Genomic DNA, 18,527 nt, shown 5'->3' with positions numbered 1-18,527 from the left:
CTTTGAGATCTTATTTGAGCTATTTATTTTTGAAAGAGAATGTACTGAAATTTGTATTGGAAGATGTAGCTGCTTTCCCAAATATGGACATTTGTATACCAGCCATACTTTACAACATATTTTTATTTGTCCCATTTACCGTGCACCTGTTGTTTGACGCACTCTGAAAAGTTCTTTCCACTTTGTTAACTTGCAATAAAGTGAACCAACAAAGCAAGATTTTCGATTTAAATTCCAGACTCGCATTTACATCAAAATGTTGAACGCCTTGCGATACTTGGGGATTTTTTTTAACGCAACTAGAGAAAGATAAACTGAAATAGCCGCATGCTCATTTTCAAAAATCTGCGTTTAAATGTATTTTTCGTAATGTCAGAATAATGTTAGATTAAAAGATCAATGCGCCGTTCTCCTCGTTGTCCAGAGAGTAAGTTAATACAAGTCGGCACTGAACTGGAATATTACACACTACCTTCTTATTAACACTCAGAGATTTCAATGTAGAATTAGTTTTCTGACACTTAACACATGCATTTTATTATAATGTATTCGAGATTTATCTTGCACTTCTGTCCTTTCATTTGTTCTGTTAAAGCAAAGCGTTTAATCCTCCCTAGATTTAAAGGGCCGGTTTGATCATCAATCGCTGGTTGAATGAAATATTTTCAATGCCATCCTGAAGATTTCAAGTGAAAGGTAAAACCTGTCAATAAAATGTACAATTTAGTACCTCTGTCAGCACCCTTAACGGTAAATGTATCAGAGTTCAACCTTATTCTTTCTATTGAATACACATTTTTTCATTGTCTTGAATAAAATTTGCTTATCGAGTCCCTGACCAATTTTAGTGTGCTCGGCGCCTCTTCACTGACACTTTTTTTTTGACAATAAAGGTGTTTTCTCTGATAATTACCATCACAAGAATATAAAGTATAAACCCTTGCACGGCAACGATGGATTTATACAATCCAGACTACCAACACTTACAATAAACAATTAATCCATTAACCTAGTTTACTTGCACTGGCAAAACAAATCTGTAAAACTAATACAATCTGTGGTCTGAATATTTTTGAGTAACAATTGTTTGATGAAATTGTTTGTCAGATGGATGCAATTCTATGAGTTTAAGGGTATATACGACCACAAATATTTTAGCTATGAATCTGTGCCAGGTAACCATTTAGAAGGGATTTTTGCAAACCAAAGAGACCAGGACGACATAAGATTGTTTGGCACAATAGGAAATTCAGAAAAGGGTGGTTATGAATCATGATTATAATTAGTCTGAATTAAAATGGACAGAACTCGACTCACGTGTGGCAGAAGAGTCCATAGAGTTTGTTCAGTACTGTTTGTTCATACAGTACAGTAAAGGAACTAGGCCAGAATTTGTAATCACCAGCTTCAAGTGTAAACAATTTTACAACACCAAGTTATAGTCCAGCAATTTTATTTTAAATTCACAAGCTTTCGGAGGCTTCCCCCTTCGTCAGGTGAACGATGTGACGAAGGGGGAAGCCTCCGAAAGCTTGTGAATTTAAAATAAAATTGCTGGACTATAACTTGGTGTTGTAAAATTGTTTACAATTGTCAACCCCAGTCCATCACCGGCATCTCCACATCACAGCTTCAAGTAGTTAGTATTCAAGAAGATGGGAAATATTTGATTAAAAGTAATCATATTAGCTTTGTTTCCATTTTTTTTAGACTGTCCCACCATTAATGAATATATTTATGCAAATAGTATTAAAAAAAAGTGCATAAGTTCTCACAAGTGACTTGTAGAAACCCAAACTTTAAACCATTGGTTCCCCAAGTAATCACTAAGATTTAAGAGCTACATTTGTTTAACACTTGGATTACATTGAAGGGTCATGGAGATTGTCAGTTCACATGTGTTCACTTCTCTCATCCGAAAATTGCATAAATCCAAAAGAAAATCCTTATTAGTATAATAATGCTTATTAGTATAATAATGTAATGCTTTACTTGCTACTGTCTGATATTCTCTTTAAGATCAAATTCCGTCTTTCTAGTGGCTTGATTTCTTCTCTGATAATACTCTAATCATTTCATAAGAACATAAGAAATAGGAGCAGGAGTAGGCCAATCGGCCCCTCGAGCCTGCTCCGCCATTCAATAAGATCATGGCTGATCTGATCCCAACCACAAATCTAAAGAACACAAGAAGTAGGAGCAGGACCCGGCCACTCAGCCCCTGGGCCCTCTCCGCCACCCACAGGGCATTGACCGATCCGAACTCAGCTTCATGTCCAATTTCCTGCCCGCTCCCCATAACCTTTACTTCTAGGAAACTGTCTATTTCTGTTTTAAATTTATCTAATGATGTAGCTTCCACAGCTTCCTGGGACAGCAAATTCCACAGACCCACCACCCTCTGAGTGAAGAAGTTTCTCCTCATCTCAGTTTTGAAAGAGCAGCCCCTTATTCTAAGATTATGCCCCCTAGTTCTAGTTTCACCCATCTTTGGGAACATCCTTACTGCATCCACCCGATCAAGCCCCTTCACAATCTTATATGTTTCAATAAGATCGCCTCTCATTCTTCTGAACTCCAATGAGTAGAGTCCCAATCTACTCAACCTCGCCTCATATGTCCACCCCCTCATCCCTGGGATTAACCGAGTGAACCTTCTTTGTACTGCCTCGAGAGCAAGTATGTCTTTTCTTAAGTGTGGACACCAAAACCGTATGCAGTATTCCAGGTGCGGTCTCACCAATACCTTATATAACTGCAGCAATACCTCCCTGTTTTTATATTCTATCCCCCTAGCAATAAAAGCCAACATTCCGTTGGCTTTCTTGATCACCTGCTGCACCTGCATACTATTTCATCGTTCATATTCTGTGACCTCAGCCATCAAACAATTATTTCTATTAGATCAGGAAACTACAACAGCTTGACACGTGAAGACCTCAAGTAAGCAGCTGTATAAAACCGTAATGGGAGTAGCAAAAGCAACAATACCAATGAAGAAACTCGGAAATGTAGTAAACAGTGAGGAGGATAGTAACAGACTTCAGGAGGACATAAACAGACTGGTGAAATGGGCAGATGAAATTTAATGCAGAGAAGTGTGAAGTGATTCATTTTGGTAGGAAGAATGAGGAGAGGCAATATAAACCAACTGGCACAACTTTAAAGGGGGATCAGGAACAGAGACACCTGGGGGTGTACATACACAAGTCTTTGAAGGTGACAGGACAAGTTGAGAAGGCTGTTAGAAAGACATCCGGGATCCTTGGCTTTATTATTAGTGGCATAGAACACGAAAGCAAGGAAGTTATGCTAAACCTTCATAAAATATTGGTTAGGCCCCAGCTGGAGTATTGTGTCCAATTCTGGGCAGCACCCTTTAGGAAGGATGTCAAGGCCTCAGAGTGGGTGCAGAGGTGATCTACCAGGGATGAAAGACTTCAGTTACGTTGAGAGACTGGAGAATCTGGGATTGTTCTCCTTAGTACAGAGAAGGTTAAGGGGAGATTTGATAGAGGTGTTCAAAATCATGAAGGGGTTTGATATAGTAAATAAGGAAAAACTGTTTCCAATGACAGAAGGGTAGGTAACCAGAGGACACAGATTTAAGGTGATTGGCAAAAGAACCAAAGGCATCATGAGGAAACATTTTTTTATGCAGCGAGATGTTATGATAATAAATATAGATAATAAATATGATAATAAATAATAAATATAGATACACAAATAGGCACACACACTAGCAAATCACACAATAAGTCAGAGGAATTACTGTTTTTTAACGACACGTTTGTTCGGACATGAAACTTTAAATTGAAGTAACAATATGTTTTAAATTGCTGGTGTTCTGCTATTCTCAACCTGTCTGAGAAAAGGAAGTTTACAGCAGCTGCTCATATAGGCAATATGTGTTCCACTTAGAGAGTTTTCTCTCTATCTCTCTCTTTCTCCCCTCTGTCCATCCCTTTGTCTGATTCACTCAACAGTAACTTGCATTTGTACAGTGCCTTTAACATAGAAAAATATCCCAAGGCACATCATAGTATGTTACAGCACAGAAGACAGCCATTTGGCCCATCGTGCCTGTGCCTGCTCTTTGAAAGAGCTATCCAATTAGTCCCATTCCCCTGCTCTTTCCCCATAGCCCTGTAAATGTTTTCCCTTCAAGTATTTATCCAATTCCCTTTTGAAAGTTATTAATGAACCTGCTTTCACCACCCTTTTAGGCAGTGCATTCCAGATCATAACAACTCGCTGCATAAAAAAATGTTTCCTCATGTCGCCTCTGGTTCTTTTGCCAATCACCTTAAATCTGTGTCCTCTGGTTACCGACCCTTCTGCCACTGGAAACAGTTTCTCCTTATTTATTCTATTAATACCCTTCATTATTTTGAACACCTCTATCAAATCTCCTCCTAACCTTCTCTGCTCTAAGGAAAACAACCCCAGCTTCTTCATACTCTCCACATAACTGAAGTCCCGCATCCCTGATACCATTCCAGCAAATCTCTTCTGCACCCTCTCTAAGACCTTGACATCCTTCCTAAAGTGTGGTGCCCAGAATTGAACATAATACTCCAGCTGAGGTCTAACCAGTTTTTTTAATATAAAGGATTAGCATAACTTCCTTCCATTTGTAGTCTATGCCTCTATTAATAAAAAAGCATATTGGATCCTGGGCTTTATCGGCCTTCACAATTTGTCCTGCCACCTTCAAAGATTTGTGCGCATACACCCCCAGGTCTCTCTGTTCCTGTACCCCCTTTAAAATTGTACCATTTAGTTCATATTGCCTCTCTTTCTTCATACTTCTCTGCATTAAATTTCATCTGCCATATGGTCTGCCCATTTCACCAGTCTGTCTATGTCCTCCTGAAGTCTGTTACTATTCTGCACATTGTTTACTACATTCTGGAGTTTCATGTCACCTGCAAACTTTGAAATTATACCCTGTCCAGGTCGTTAATATATATCAAAAAGAGCAATGGTCCTAAAACAGACCCCTGGGGTACACCACTGTTTACTTCCCTCCAGTCTGAAAAACAACTGTTCACCATTACTCTCTATGTTCTGTCCCTTAGCCAATTTTGTATCCACGCTGCCACTGTCCCTTTAATCCCATGGGCTTTAATTTTGCTTACAAGTCTATTATGTGGTACTTTATCAAATGCCTTTTGAAAGTCCATATACACATCAACCCTCTCCATTACTTCATCAAAGTCAAACACAATTTTCCTTTAACAAATCCATGCTGACTTTCATCTATTAGCACATACTTTTCCAAGTGCTCATTAATTTTGTCCAGGATTATTGTCTCAAAGTTTCCCCACCACCGATATTTGGCTGACTGGCCTGTAATCGTTTATTCCTCTCCTCTTTTTTGAACAGGGGTGTAACACTTGCAATCTTCCAGTCCTCTGGCACCGCCACCATATCGGAGAAGGATTGTGGGCATAAGGATAAGAAGTGGATGCTGAGCCATGGAACAAGGTATTAGTAGGGGTGAGAAAGCATTGCCAGTGTGGTGAATTTTGAAGAGACTCTTAAGGGAGGAGAGGGTGGTGGAGAGGCAGAGGGGTTTAAGTAAGGAATTTCAGAGCGTAGGCCCTAGATGGCTAAAGGTACGGCTGCCAATGGTTGGGGGGGGAGGGGGGGGTGGGGAAGAGGAAGGAGGAAGGGACGTGCACAAGAGGTTGCAGTAGGAGCAACGCAGAGTTCCAGGGAGGTTGTAGGGCTTGAGGCGGTTACAGAGATAGGGAGGGGAAGGCCATAAAGGGATTTAAACACAAGTTTGAGAATTTTACAGTTAAGCCTTTGTGGGAATGGAAGCCAACATTCCAGGACCTTGGAGAGGAAAGGGAGATTAGAGTTAGGGTAGTGGTACGCAAGGACAGCGGGGTCAAGGGTTTTTTTTTTAAAAAGAAGAGGGGTGATGACAGTGAGGGATTTTGGAAGGGAGAAGGATACTGCCCGAGGATAAATAACTACAGTATCAGCTGTCATGGGGCCAGGAAAGGAAGTTGAGTGTTTTAGTGGGCATGAGATTGAGGGAGTGGGAGGTGGGTCTCATGGATGAGATGAGCTCCGAGAGCTATTGCGCACAATGAGTTGGAGGAAATGCTGCTTTTTAACAGCAGTTATGTTGTACCATGTGACATAATGCACAATGTATTATTAGGGTCACTGAATTACATTGACTGAATAAGTCAAAATGCATTGTTACTACATAGTATTGTGTGATTTTTACCAGTGTTTTAGGGATCAAATGACAAAACTATTAACTTTTTTGTGAAAACTTTAAATCAGTGGCCTTGATATGTTCCTTTACCTACATATTCAATTTTTATCTAATACTTTTTTTTAAAGCCCAGAACATACAGCGAGCTGGTACCAGGTAGATACCTGCATTTAGCAACACTGGGGAAATGGTTAATTGTGGGGTTCAGCAGCACTGGAGGTGGTAACATGGGTTGGGGGTGGTCCTGGCGGGTTGCAGCACTGAGAAGGATTGTCCTAGGATTTAAGAGCGTGGGATATTCTGGGGTTCGGCACAACCGAAGGGATAATCCCTTCATTTGACTGGCTCTGCCAAAAGACCTACTGAATATTGGTCACCAATCCCTACTCTCTAGGTTTTTTTAGGCTGAAAAACATTCACAAGCAAAATCACATACTGGACATTTTAGCAGAAACTCATATTCCAATGTGACAGAAAAGTATTTAACAAATCTACTTGTTACACATATAGACATTTTTGATATTGTATAACAATTGATAACATCTTAGTATCAGGTTTTATTTGAATGTTAATATTTTGGAGAGGAAATGAAAGGATACATATCATCAATATCTGTATCAACTCCACTGGTTGCACAATGCAAGAGAAAGCATGACTCAGTCCACTGATAAATGATGGACATGAAGTAAACATGAACGATGGACTAAAATTCTAAATGAAATATTTGCTTTGTATAAGAGAACAGAAGAATGTGTGAATGTTGTGAAAATGAATTAGGAGAAATATATTTCTTCTCAATCACTACAATACTGGTCAATCCCATCTTTAGTGAACAAATGTATATTTACTGTACTTATATTTACATTAACCCTCATCTGAAAATAAATGTATAAAAGTGAGTCGCATTTAATTCAGAATAAGATTATAATGTCAAATTTCAAAAAGTTGCAATGAGTACCAAGTTCTTCTCTGGCAATTCAACAGAAATTACAGGAAAAACATTAATCTTGATTTCAGATTTTTTTTATTCATCATTCATTCTCATCAAAGTAACTTTCTCAGAGTAGCGCTTATTTAGGATCCCAGAGAGTTGAGAACATCTTTACCAGACATGCTGCATTTTGTTCCTTGCAACCAATTCCAAAGAATAATGTTGGAACATCTGTAATCTCCTTTGACAAGGTCTGGCACTGTGCCCTTTTAAACAAGCTACTATCATATGGTCTTCCACCAAAGCTATGTTCATGGCTATGCAGTTTCCTTTGAAATTATTCCAGTAGTTAGGAACACAGGAACAAGAGTAGGCCATTCAGCCCCTCAAACCTGTTCTGCCATTCAATGAAATCATGGCTCATCTGTATCCTAACTCCATTTACCCGCTCCATATCCCTTAATACCCTTGTAATAGAATTTGTTAAGGAACACTCACCTTCCCCTGTGTAACTTGGTGTCGGTTCCTGCAATGATGGCCATGCAACATGCTACGCTGGGAACAGGGGCAAGGAAGAGCAGCAACAGCAGCAAGTCCAGTGAGGGTAGCATCAGGGCTAGTTTCACAAAATACATGGGCTCTTGTAACACATTCCTGCTTTACCTAGCAAATCTAGTGCTGTCTTTCCCCAGAAAGTAAACACTCCCTTTCAATTAAATGCTTATAAACACAAGATTAGAAAAAAAAAACATGAAATGAGAAAAAAAAACCATTGTCCATTCCTTCACAGACAACTCTATCAGCTATTCTACACAGCACATTTAATCTCCTGAGGAAAGGTTCTGCAAAGTTTCGCCATGCTCCCCAATGTCATCTTCAGTATCTATGTCATCTTGGACCCAGAGGAAAAAATGTTTTTGACAGTGCACCAAACCTGATCATACCCTAACTTTCTAACATTTCCCAGCTTATTTTGCCTATGGAAAAGTAGGAGTCATGGGACGATGTGTCATGTTTTTTGCGTTTGCTACAATGGAAGAAACTGTTTTAGCTATTATAGATCTCCCTTTCTCACTTAACCTTTGACAACAGTGACAAAGCTCTCAGTTGGTTTCCAGTGGTAATAGCCAAACATAAAGAAATGACAGATATCGTGCTGAGAATTAGTCATGAACTAGATGTGAAACTAAGGATGGAGTCAAACTTGCAAACAGTTAAATAATTCTCATCCCACAGATAAAACAATAGATGCAGCACCATCTCTTAAAAGCAAACATCTCTCTCACTCACAAGAGAAAACAAAGTACTGAAGATCATCAGATACTATATATAATTAGGAGTACTTGCCCTTTCATTGTAACATTGGCTTTTCTATATCATGGAATGAAGAGTTGCCTCCTAGGAAGTAGGAGTTACTACATATGCAATCATTAAATAAGGAAGTAAAAACACTAATTCACTGATACTGTACCTTAATTACTTCCAAAGTAAAGGTTAGATTTGTCAACATAACAGTATGAGGTTATAATGAAAACTCTGAATAATGTTTTGTACAATGGCAAATATAAATTTAATTGATCATTTATTTTAGTCTACAATATTATGGGTCCAAGTTTTACAATGTGTGAAACAATCATTTTGATTTGAGATCAATGTAACTTTATGCACATAGCGCAGAAATAATAATGGATGTGTCCAAATCCAGCATCCCATGAAGACGAAATGTTCCACATCAAGGTTCTTATGGCACAATTTTTAATAGAACTAATTTCCCTATAAATGGCAGGGAATACGTCATAGCTACCGAAACACTGCATAATAAATTTTTAAAAACTAATAAAAAAATTTGGAGAAAGGGCAAATTTCACAAACAGCAGAACAGAACAAATGTGAGGCATAAACTGAAAGATTATCATGTCGATTTGTGCTAATTTGCTGGGCAACAGGAAATTAAAATCTTAGAGGACACTAGTGCTCTTCTCCGTCTCCCTACGATTGTCTGTGTAAACGAAAAAAAAAAGTTCCTGCAAATTTGTAAATGCTTTCCCTTCAATTCAAGGCAAACTATCATTGCAAAAATAGGATTTAAACTGTGTATTCTGTTCATGGAAATGGCACTGCTAACCCTCAATGTAATAACATTGTATATGTAATTTTAACACTTCAGGTTTTATGGGAATCCATCTTGAAAAAGTTTAATTTGATAAGCTAATTGAAGATTTTCAGATCAACAAATTTTACAGTACAGAAAGCCATTCGGCCTATGGTGCCTGTGCCCGATCTCTGAAATAGCTATCCATTTAGTCCCATTTTCAAAATATTTATCCATTTCTTTTTGTGCTTCATATTTCCACATCATTCTAAAGAAATGCACATTAGTAGCCTTAGCCAGTACAAACTCTGGCCCGATTTAAAATATTTTGTCTAATCACAGATTCATAACATAGCATTTTACAACATTTGATCCAGTATGCAGGATAATGCAATAGGGTCAGTGTTCATGCTATGGATCATACAATTCTGTAGAGGGAAATTACAGAGAAAATATAGCTTCAAGATTGTAGGGGGCAAGGTCCGTTTACAGGAACTGTTGTAAAATCTTTGAAAGAAATTTTCTATAGGTGCCTGTGAGATATGTACCAGTCAGAGTGTATATTGCCTTCACCTAGAAAATATCAAGTAGTGTGTACTCTCTTTTTGTAGGCATATACAACAGACCCCCCTGCACACCACAATATGCCCCTGAAAAGGAAGTGATAATGCTAATGCCAATAAAAACACACCATCACCAGTGTCCCCCCCCGACCGGAGAGGGTGGGATAGCCCCCGTGAACCTGTCTCCCTGTACTGCCCCATCCATGTCTGCCTTGGACCTGAAGTGCTAAATTATTATACAAATATACACAATGAAATCTGCTGCAAATGCCATGTTGAGTATACATACCATTACTATATTGTGAAAACAATGTTTTTCTTTTTTAAAAAAGGAAAGTTTTTGAACATTTTAAACTTAAAAAGAATTCTTTTTATGTGGACCTTAAATGTTTGCCAGTGTACCTGTTTTAACTTGTAATATATGTTTGTAATGTAGTTTCTTAAAATAAAATGTGGGGAAAAATACCAAAATTGTAAAACCCTTACAGAAATTCACCAGAGGGAAATTGACACCAGGAAGTAACTGGTAACTTGAGTGGCTCAAAATACAGAGCTACTATAGGGGCTGAAGCATCAAGTTATTGTCTATTCAGTCAATTGCATTGTGGTTAAAGATTTGCTACGTCTGAGCTTATTAAGAGGATTCATTAACATCCTCCAGAAATTCAGAGTGAACTAAATTAGGCTGAGCTGAAAACAAAAGGTCTCTCTACACTAAGGTCATTAGCTAAAGCTAATAGTTTCAGAAATGTGTAGTTATATTTAAAACTTTCTTTGTTACAATTCTATTAATGGGCAACATCATACAAATGTCAGTGTAATTCTATGTCTTCTTTACATGTACATGGATTTTAGTGCCTTTATAAAGTAAAATGATCTTGAGTTTTCCATAATAAAGAGAAAGCAGTGCAAATAGGGATTTTTTTTCCCTCAAACCATATTTGTTCCAGAAAAGTTTCCTTGTGAACACAAAGCACATATTTTAGAGAGGAGAGTTATATATTACATTTACTTTTGTACACGTAATCAGAATACAAAATTTCAGGCTTTATACAACTGTTAGAAATTTTGCCACTGTACAATTCTTAAAATATAGTAAAAATCATAAGGTAAATCAAGTTACACATTTATTCAACATGCTTTATTATACCATACATTAAAGTACGGACTGGCAATGCAACAGCTTAAAAATTAAGTTTTTCAACAAATGTTCTCAGCTGATCAAGATTATACAAAATCTTTTTTTTGCATTTTTAAATAGGGCATTAGTTTTCTAAGCATTCTATTAATCGCAATTTAAGTAGCTTTGTTGGCAGTTCTAACAATCTCTAGCGCACAAGAATCCTTATCAGAACCCTGAAAAGAACTCTGGATAATGCTGTCACCTGAGGTCTTGTAAAATAGCCTCAGAATGGTAAACCAAATGATCTGCCGGCCTTAAATTTGACATAATAAATTATGGTGAACACTCTTCAATTAACACTGCATATAACAATGCATCGCAGCAGAAAAATCTGTAGGGATTTTCTTCTTCTAGTACATTGTAGATTATGATATTAATTAAATTGCTAAAGTCTCATTTGCAGTATTCACAGATCATTTTAGTAAATGGTTGTGATCAAATTTGTTAGAACCATCAATAAGGCTGATCCAAAATCTATAGGATAGCTCAAAATTTTAGTTCTTTTCTTAGAACAATTACAGCTGGTAGAGCTTTTTAAAGAACCAAATAGCTGAACGTTATCTAAAATCATCGACCCACTATATTTCTTTTCCGAAATCTTGATCACCCACAAAAACTGGTCAAGTGTAAGGTATCATCCAGGACGCCCTATTTTAAGATAGGCATTAATCATGTGTGGATTGGACAAGCTAGTTAAAAGATCTAATTACATTTTAAATTTACAAACTACAAAAACATTTTGTCTTTGATTTCAGCAGGCATTTCTGAGAGAAAAAGACACTTTTTAAAATAAATCATATATACTAATTGGACAAGCTTTCATGAATTAACAAAATATTTGTTTTTATATTAATACAAAACAAAATTTCATTGTTATCCAACATCCATGCAAATGCTTGACATGAAGTCTGAAAAATGCATTACCAAATAAAGGCCATTATGGTTTAAGTAATTAGAAAAATGTATATTTCCTCTGCATTCATTTTTTGAAACATTCGGAATTGCAACAAGTGCATTTCCTGTCCTATCCCTTTCTCTCATCTTACACTACATATCTAAATCCATTGATCATTCCAAATACTGGCGTGTCATCTATGAGGACTTCAACATGTAAACAAATTGTGGCATCTCTCTTTTCTGGGGTTCCATAGATGCAGCTTTCAGTTTCATTCTACGGCTGTCATCTTGTGCTCATTTTGAGGAGTGTCTCTATGTCCTGTTAAGTCTTCATTTGTCTCTGTAAAGGAGGTTGCTGCCACATCTGAATGGTTTGCCCTCCACGGACTTTTCATAACAGTTGTTTCAGATGCACTGGTTTCCAAATCAGGGGTTACAATAGTGCTATCCTTTAGGCCCAGAATCTCCCCAACAGCCTGTGGCAAATCCTAAACAATATAAGGAATAGCTTAATAAAAAATTCATAAGGAAGTTTTAATTTTAAGTTATTTGTTTTACACAAAATACACATTTACTATTAATTGTTCAAAATATTAGTGTGACCTTTTGGCAACAATGCTAGCATACAGGAAATTGAAATATGATAGTCTATAGTTGCTATGGTAAACCTTTTGTCACTGAATCCTCTGCAGTTTCCCTATATTAACTAATAAGTTCATGTGACAGTAGAGACAGCCAAGAGTTTGCGAGAATGTGTGTGTAACTGATTTTTTGAGTATTTGAAACTGAGCTGACAGGCATTCATGAGTGAATCAGTGTACATTCAAATTCAAATAGCCTGTGTAGGCACAACATTGCCAAAGTAATATTAAACCAAGGGCTTTTAGTTTTGTTTTTCTTAAACACAAATGAAAAAAAAGTGTAATTGAGGTTATTTTCACACAAATGAAACTGTACATTGGTATTTTGAATAATTTAGTACAGCATATTATAGCTACACTTTCACAGTAGAAAAGATTTACAATGGTCAAAATTATGAGTGCATCATTTATGAATAACTTGCAGCAGATTATTGTATTTATTTTCAAACTTCATCAGACTCAAACTCTGCAGATAACAGTATAGCTCTATGCAGTAAAAGTATGTACACTTTAATAAACAGCCAGTAGCTAATTGTACCCATGAGTAATCCAAAGGTGTTGTCATTTTCTCAAACACAATTCAATGCAACAGGTCAAATAGTTCAAAGTATACCACTCACCTTACACGTCATCATTTGGCAGTAAATTGCCTCTGCTTTACAAAGCATTTCTTCTACATCCAATTTCAAGGAAAGTTCATTGATGTGCTAAAGAATACACAAATAAAAAGTCCTCAGAATGGATTCTGAGAGAAAGATTTCCAATCCTGCACTAAATAAACTTTAAAGGAAGATTGACCCATAGGACTGTGTGTGCTTTTTATATACTGATTTGAAAAATATGCAAAACACACAGCTCTGCATCTGACCTTTTAGTGTACAAGTAATACAGTACCTTTAGAATTTCATTAAAGCCATAATGGTTTTCCATTATCTTCTGTTTTTCAGTATCTAGTATAGCACAGCATATCAGAAGATGAAAATTCTGGCAAGGCAATCCAGTCCACATAACCTACAAATGAAGAGAATTTTTTCCATTGTTATTCAGAATTCAATTTCCTCCATTCTTGTGATATTTTATTACTATTGTGATTCTGTTCCAGAAACACATAAGGGAGATACAAATATTCTTGATACGTGTCTGGTGTCATCACTCTTTCAAGAAATAATCTGCAAGTATTTGTTCAATTTTATGGTTTTTGTTTTTTCACCTAGTTGATGTTAATGATTATTTCATCCATTATTTACAGTAATAAATTTAGCTCAATATCTGTCTGAAGGCACATTTTCAAAAACAGGAAACAATATCCACTCAACCATCTCAGAGGAAACTCAAATTAGAAATATATGTTCTATAAATGATTGAACTCAAATGTAAAAAAAAAACTGGTTGGGAGAGAACCAAATGATGCATACCTAGATCAAAATTTCTACCCAGCAAACACGAGGTAGAGCAATCTGTCCTTTTGGGGGCCACAAAACAAGAATAAGTACTTTCCTAGGGGCTGTGTTAAGAATGAATTAGTTTTAACGCACTGCACTTTTACCTATGGGAGCAAAGTTCTAATGCTGCCTAAACTAATGCAATAAATAATTGTTGATTTTCAGATGGCTTTTGATAAAACTCTACATATGGAGCTTATAGATTAAAGATCAATGAATTGATAGTAAATTAGCTAGCTGTGTTGAAAACTACCTCAAGAAATGATGAAAATGGAAAAAGTTTTAGATAGGGACAGAAAAAATTAAATACTCAAGTTAAGTACTCAATGAAATTTCAGACTTTGTATGTATGTATGTATATATATATATATATTTTCATTCAGTTTTTGGAACAGTCAATTTCAAGAGCAACCAAGTGTTAAAGTAGTAGCTTGATTAAATTGAAGCAAAATATAATTGCACTAATAAAGGAAGGAAGCAAATATCCAAATACAATCCACATTTATGCTCAGACTTTAAAACAACACACCTGGTCTAAGTTTAATGACTTACTTTCTGATCTGGAAAATCCAGCACAAAATATGCCTTAGAATGAACTACCTGAGTTTCATGCTGTAGCACCCAATACTCTTTTACTAGACTGCAATATGCAGAAACTAAGAAATCAACAGACCACTCGTTTTGTTCATTCAGATGAAAGTGGAGTTAGTACAAAGTAACTCCTCAGCTTTTCTTCAAAGATCATTTGCAAACAAAAGCATATTCATATGTACAATATGGATGAAATGATTCTAACCTCCCAAAGTCTAAGAGTATCTTGAAAGCTGAACTCCCTTTTGAAGCGAATCAGAAGCCACCTGAAGCAGAAGTAGAGATATCCAGATTCTTGAGATTCTAGGAAAATAACTTATCTTGTTAAAAATCCAGTTGAATAGGGCTATTTAAAATGTAAAACTCTGTAGCAGAGTTATTTTGTCCAGATTTTTATTCAAACGCCAACGCTTAAACAATCTGAACTCTAACAACAAAAATAGAACTTGCCCCAATGTGTTTTGCAGCCAATAAAGTATTTTGAAATGTAGGCACTACTGTTATGCAGGGAAACGCAGCAGCCGATTTGCACACAGCAAAGTCCCACTAGCAGCAATGAGATAAATGATCAGTTAATTTGTTGGAGTGGTGTTGGTTGAGGGAAAAATTTTGTCAAGAACATCAGGAGAACTCTCCTGCTCTTTTTTAAATTAATGCAATGAGATGTTTTACATCTGCCTGAGAAGGTAGTTGGGGCTTCGGTTTAACGTCCCATCCGAAAGACAAATGAGGAAAAATTAATTAAGTAAACTATTAGAAACCAAACTTTTTACTTAATTTTCAAATGGTGGTCAATTAAATTAAACCCTATTGGAATGGTTTCACATGAGCTCCTTGTATCCTTTCAAATTAAAAGCAAATAAAGAATTATCTGTACATACAGGGCCGGATTTTGCTGTAAGGGGTGAATGAACAGCACCAACCATTCGTTAGGCTTGCACTTGCCCACTGACTTGCTATGGGCTTTTGCACGGCAAGTTACTGTCAACGGGACAGCCAAATGACATGGCAGCCTCTACAGAGCATCTGGGACCTGTGTGAACAGGGCAAGCATCCTTAACCAATCAAATAGAAGAATCGCTAATGAGCAGCGCAAGGACTGAACCAGGAAGTATATGTTAGAATAGTGAATTCAGTGTCAAATCAGGTACAGTAAGCAAAATAAAGAGAGGGAAAGTAAGATTGGATTAAGAGACGGAGAGAAAAAGAAAAAAAATTAACATTTAAAAAAAATGTCCAGTAATTAAAAGCTGAAGGAATGATACTCCACGCTTGTAGAAGTTAATTTTCAATATCAGGGTGGTTGTTTGGCAGTAATTAACACTTACCACGCCGTTAAAAGGGTACTTACACTGGAATAGACAAGCCCTAACTTTTTTTGGCACGTTTAGTCTTTATCTATGGGGTAATGATGTGGAGATGCCGGTGATGGACTGGGGTGGACAAATGTAAGGAATCTTACAACACCAGGTTATAGTCCAACAATTTTATTTTAAAATCACAAGCTTTCGGAGATTATCCCCTTCACTCACCTGACGAAGGGGATAATCTCCGAAAGCTTGCAATTTTAAAATAAAATTGTTGGACTATAACCTGGTGTTGTAAGATTCCTTACATCTATGGGGTAAGTACACGAACTTCACACCATTCAATACAGCAACTTCTGGATGTCCGCATTTAACTGCGCATGCGCGGTCACCAGTAGTTACTGTCCGATTTGTACATAAATAACGGTGAGCGCTGTTAGCCTCACCATTATATTTACAGCAAAATCCGGTCCTCCATTTTTTCTAATACAAGAAATGACTGAATTAACAGGAGTAGACTGCACTTTGGGATAAGGTTCTACAGTTACTGCATTAGTGTGTTTTTTAAAAGAATGTTTTTTTCAAAAATAAGAATCAGTTCACTACAAGGTGGCTGGCCTCCCATGACCACTGGATTTTGGGAAGTTTGAGGAATATGGAAACACAGCATCCTGCTATTGCATCTTGCTTTCCAGGAGTCTCTGCGCTACCGTTTTCAAGCTGCAGGCAACAATAATTAAGGGTGGTCCCAAACAGAAAGCCAGTTACCTCACAGGGAGCTGAACATTGTAATTTTTTAAAAATTGAATACAGGGCTAAACTTAGCTCTTTTAAATACACACTTTAAAAAAAGACATACTTACCAAGATAATTCCAGAACCCAAGGTCTAGTAACTTAAGTAACGTACTCAGCTGGGATAATTCTGTTTTCATGCCTTGCATTTGTTCCTCAAAGTTACAATGCTACAGTAAAAATAAAGATATCACTCATACTTCCATTATATTACAAATTTATGAACAGTAAAACAAAGTTAATCGTTTTGATAGTTTTCACCTGATTGTGAATGAAAAATTGTAGCTGACTCTTAAATTAACCAATCCTTGTGGCTAACCACATAAACCAAACAATCTTGCCTATCTTTGCCTTGTAATGATCAATTTTAGACAATTTAGAAGTTCTGAATTCCTATTTTGGCCTCCAGTTTCTTCAGAGTTGTGGGAGATAAGCAAGGAAATATGAAAAAGGCAAAAGAAAGATTAAATACAAGGTGAAAAATAGAACAGGAAAGGCAAGAGAAGGAAAATATATAAAAGAATGAACAAAGGAAGGAATAAAATAAAGTGACAGGAAAGGAAAAAAATAAATCTGGAAGAAGAGAAGGATGCAAATAAATATGTAAGGAAATGGAAATGATCGAGAGATATCAGACACAAACAAAAAAAGGCTGGAGGATTGATGGATAGATGGATTTGAAAGATCAAAATCATAACTGGAATTGCCAGACAAAAGAAGAATATTTTATGCACTGGAGAAATATTTTTGGTTACATCAGATTATGTCATTTTTCTGTTCTAATCTGAAAAATATACATTCAGGAAAAATGTAACTAATGCAAATTTACATAATTTGTAAAGTTAGGATAAGTAAGATTATTTAACAGTAAAGGGTTATATTTCTACCCTATTAACACTCAAGGTGATTTGCCACTAACACTGTAAAGCGTGGCTACACAACCCAAGCATTTGGACTGCATTACCAATAGATATTTCCTCAGTTGCTGTAAATTGTGAATTTGTGACATGTCAAAGCTAGTTTATATTTCCAACTTTCTGACTCACTGAAGCAATAAAGGGTATAAAAATAATAAGTTCAGCATGAAGCCTTACTGTTAACAGTAACACCTTCCTAACTCCGTAGGCCGTTTTGACTTTTTGGGCACACTATTCACTACATCAGTACTTTACCTTAAGGCCACGCTTCACCTTAAAATAATTGACATTAAAACTGCATACAACATTATGTTAAAAATGCAGAAATTATGCTTTATTATATGTGTAATATAAAGAGACAGAATATGCCAGTTAGATGGTATAAAGAGAGTATCTATTCTACATATCAGAGCAACTTGTACTTTTTAATTTGTGCTTTTGAGTTCCTCAGTTCCTTTCACTTGTGGGCTAAATTCTGTACTCAATACCCAATTGGTGAGTAACTTCCATATAAAAAGACTAGAAATTACATCTCCAAGGCGCTTGCAAAAATTAGAATTCACTACTAGCTAATTTTAATTCTTACCATTTGTTCTATAAAGGCAACAAAGCACCAAAAGGCATCCACTTCATTTTCCATAACATACAAAATAGGGGAAAGCAAATCACTCATTCCTTGGACATATCCTAAAAGTTAAAAAGTTCATAATTTAGCAATATTAATGTCAATTTATTTGACGAGCAATTCCACCAGCTACTGAACTAACCTGAAATCAACAACTTAATAGCATATGTTTTGTATCTACATATTTTGATATTTTAGGTAAACATGCAGCCACTGTATTTGTATAGTCTCATATTTGCAACATTTTCATTAATACTCAACTTAAATATTACAAACATTAAATTTTTTGGTAGAAAATGTTACAGTA

General features: G+C 36.4%; 1 protein-coding gene across 1 annotated transcript in view; it reads right to left on the bottom strand.

The window, feature by feature from the left end:
- Nucleotides 1-8,734: 8,734 nt before the first annotated feature.
- tbc1d15 (TBC1 domain family, member 15) overlaps nt 8,735-18,527 on the bottom strand; it is a 60,774-nt gene continuing 50,981 nt past the window's right edge. The window contains exons 12-17 of the mRNA XM_067999444.1: nt 18,182-18,282; nt 16,749-16,848; nt 14,784-14,881; nt 13,440-13,556; nt 13,166-13,252; nt 8,735-12,392 (exon numbers count right to left, since the gene is read on the bottom strand). Coding sequence (XP_067855545.1) covers nt 12,174-12,392; nt 13,166-13,252; nt 13,440-13,556; nt 14,784-14,881; nt 16,749-16,848; nt 18,182-18,282 — 722 coding nt within the window. The 3' untranslated portion in view covers nt 8,735-12,173. The remainder of the gene's footprint in view (nt 12,393-13,165; nt 13,253-13,439; nt 13,557-14,783; nt 14,882-16,748; nt 16,849-18,181; nt 18,283-18,527) is intronic.

The sequence above is a fragment of the Heptranchias perlo genome, chromosome 18 (genome assembly GCF_035084215.1).
Source record: "Heptranchias perlo isolate sHepPer1 chromosome 18, sHepPer1.hap1, whole genome shotgun sequence".
In the NCBI taxonomy this organism is placed as follows: Eukaryota; Metazoa; Chordata; class Chondrichthyes; order Hexanchiformes; family Hexanchidae; genus Heptranchias; species Heptranchias perlo.
The sequence above is the reverse complement of the archived record's forward strand: the minus strand, read 5'-3'. Positions and strand labels throughout refer to the sequence as shown.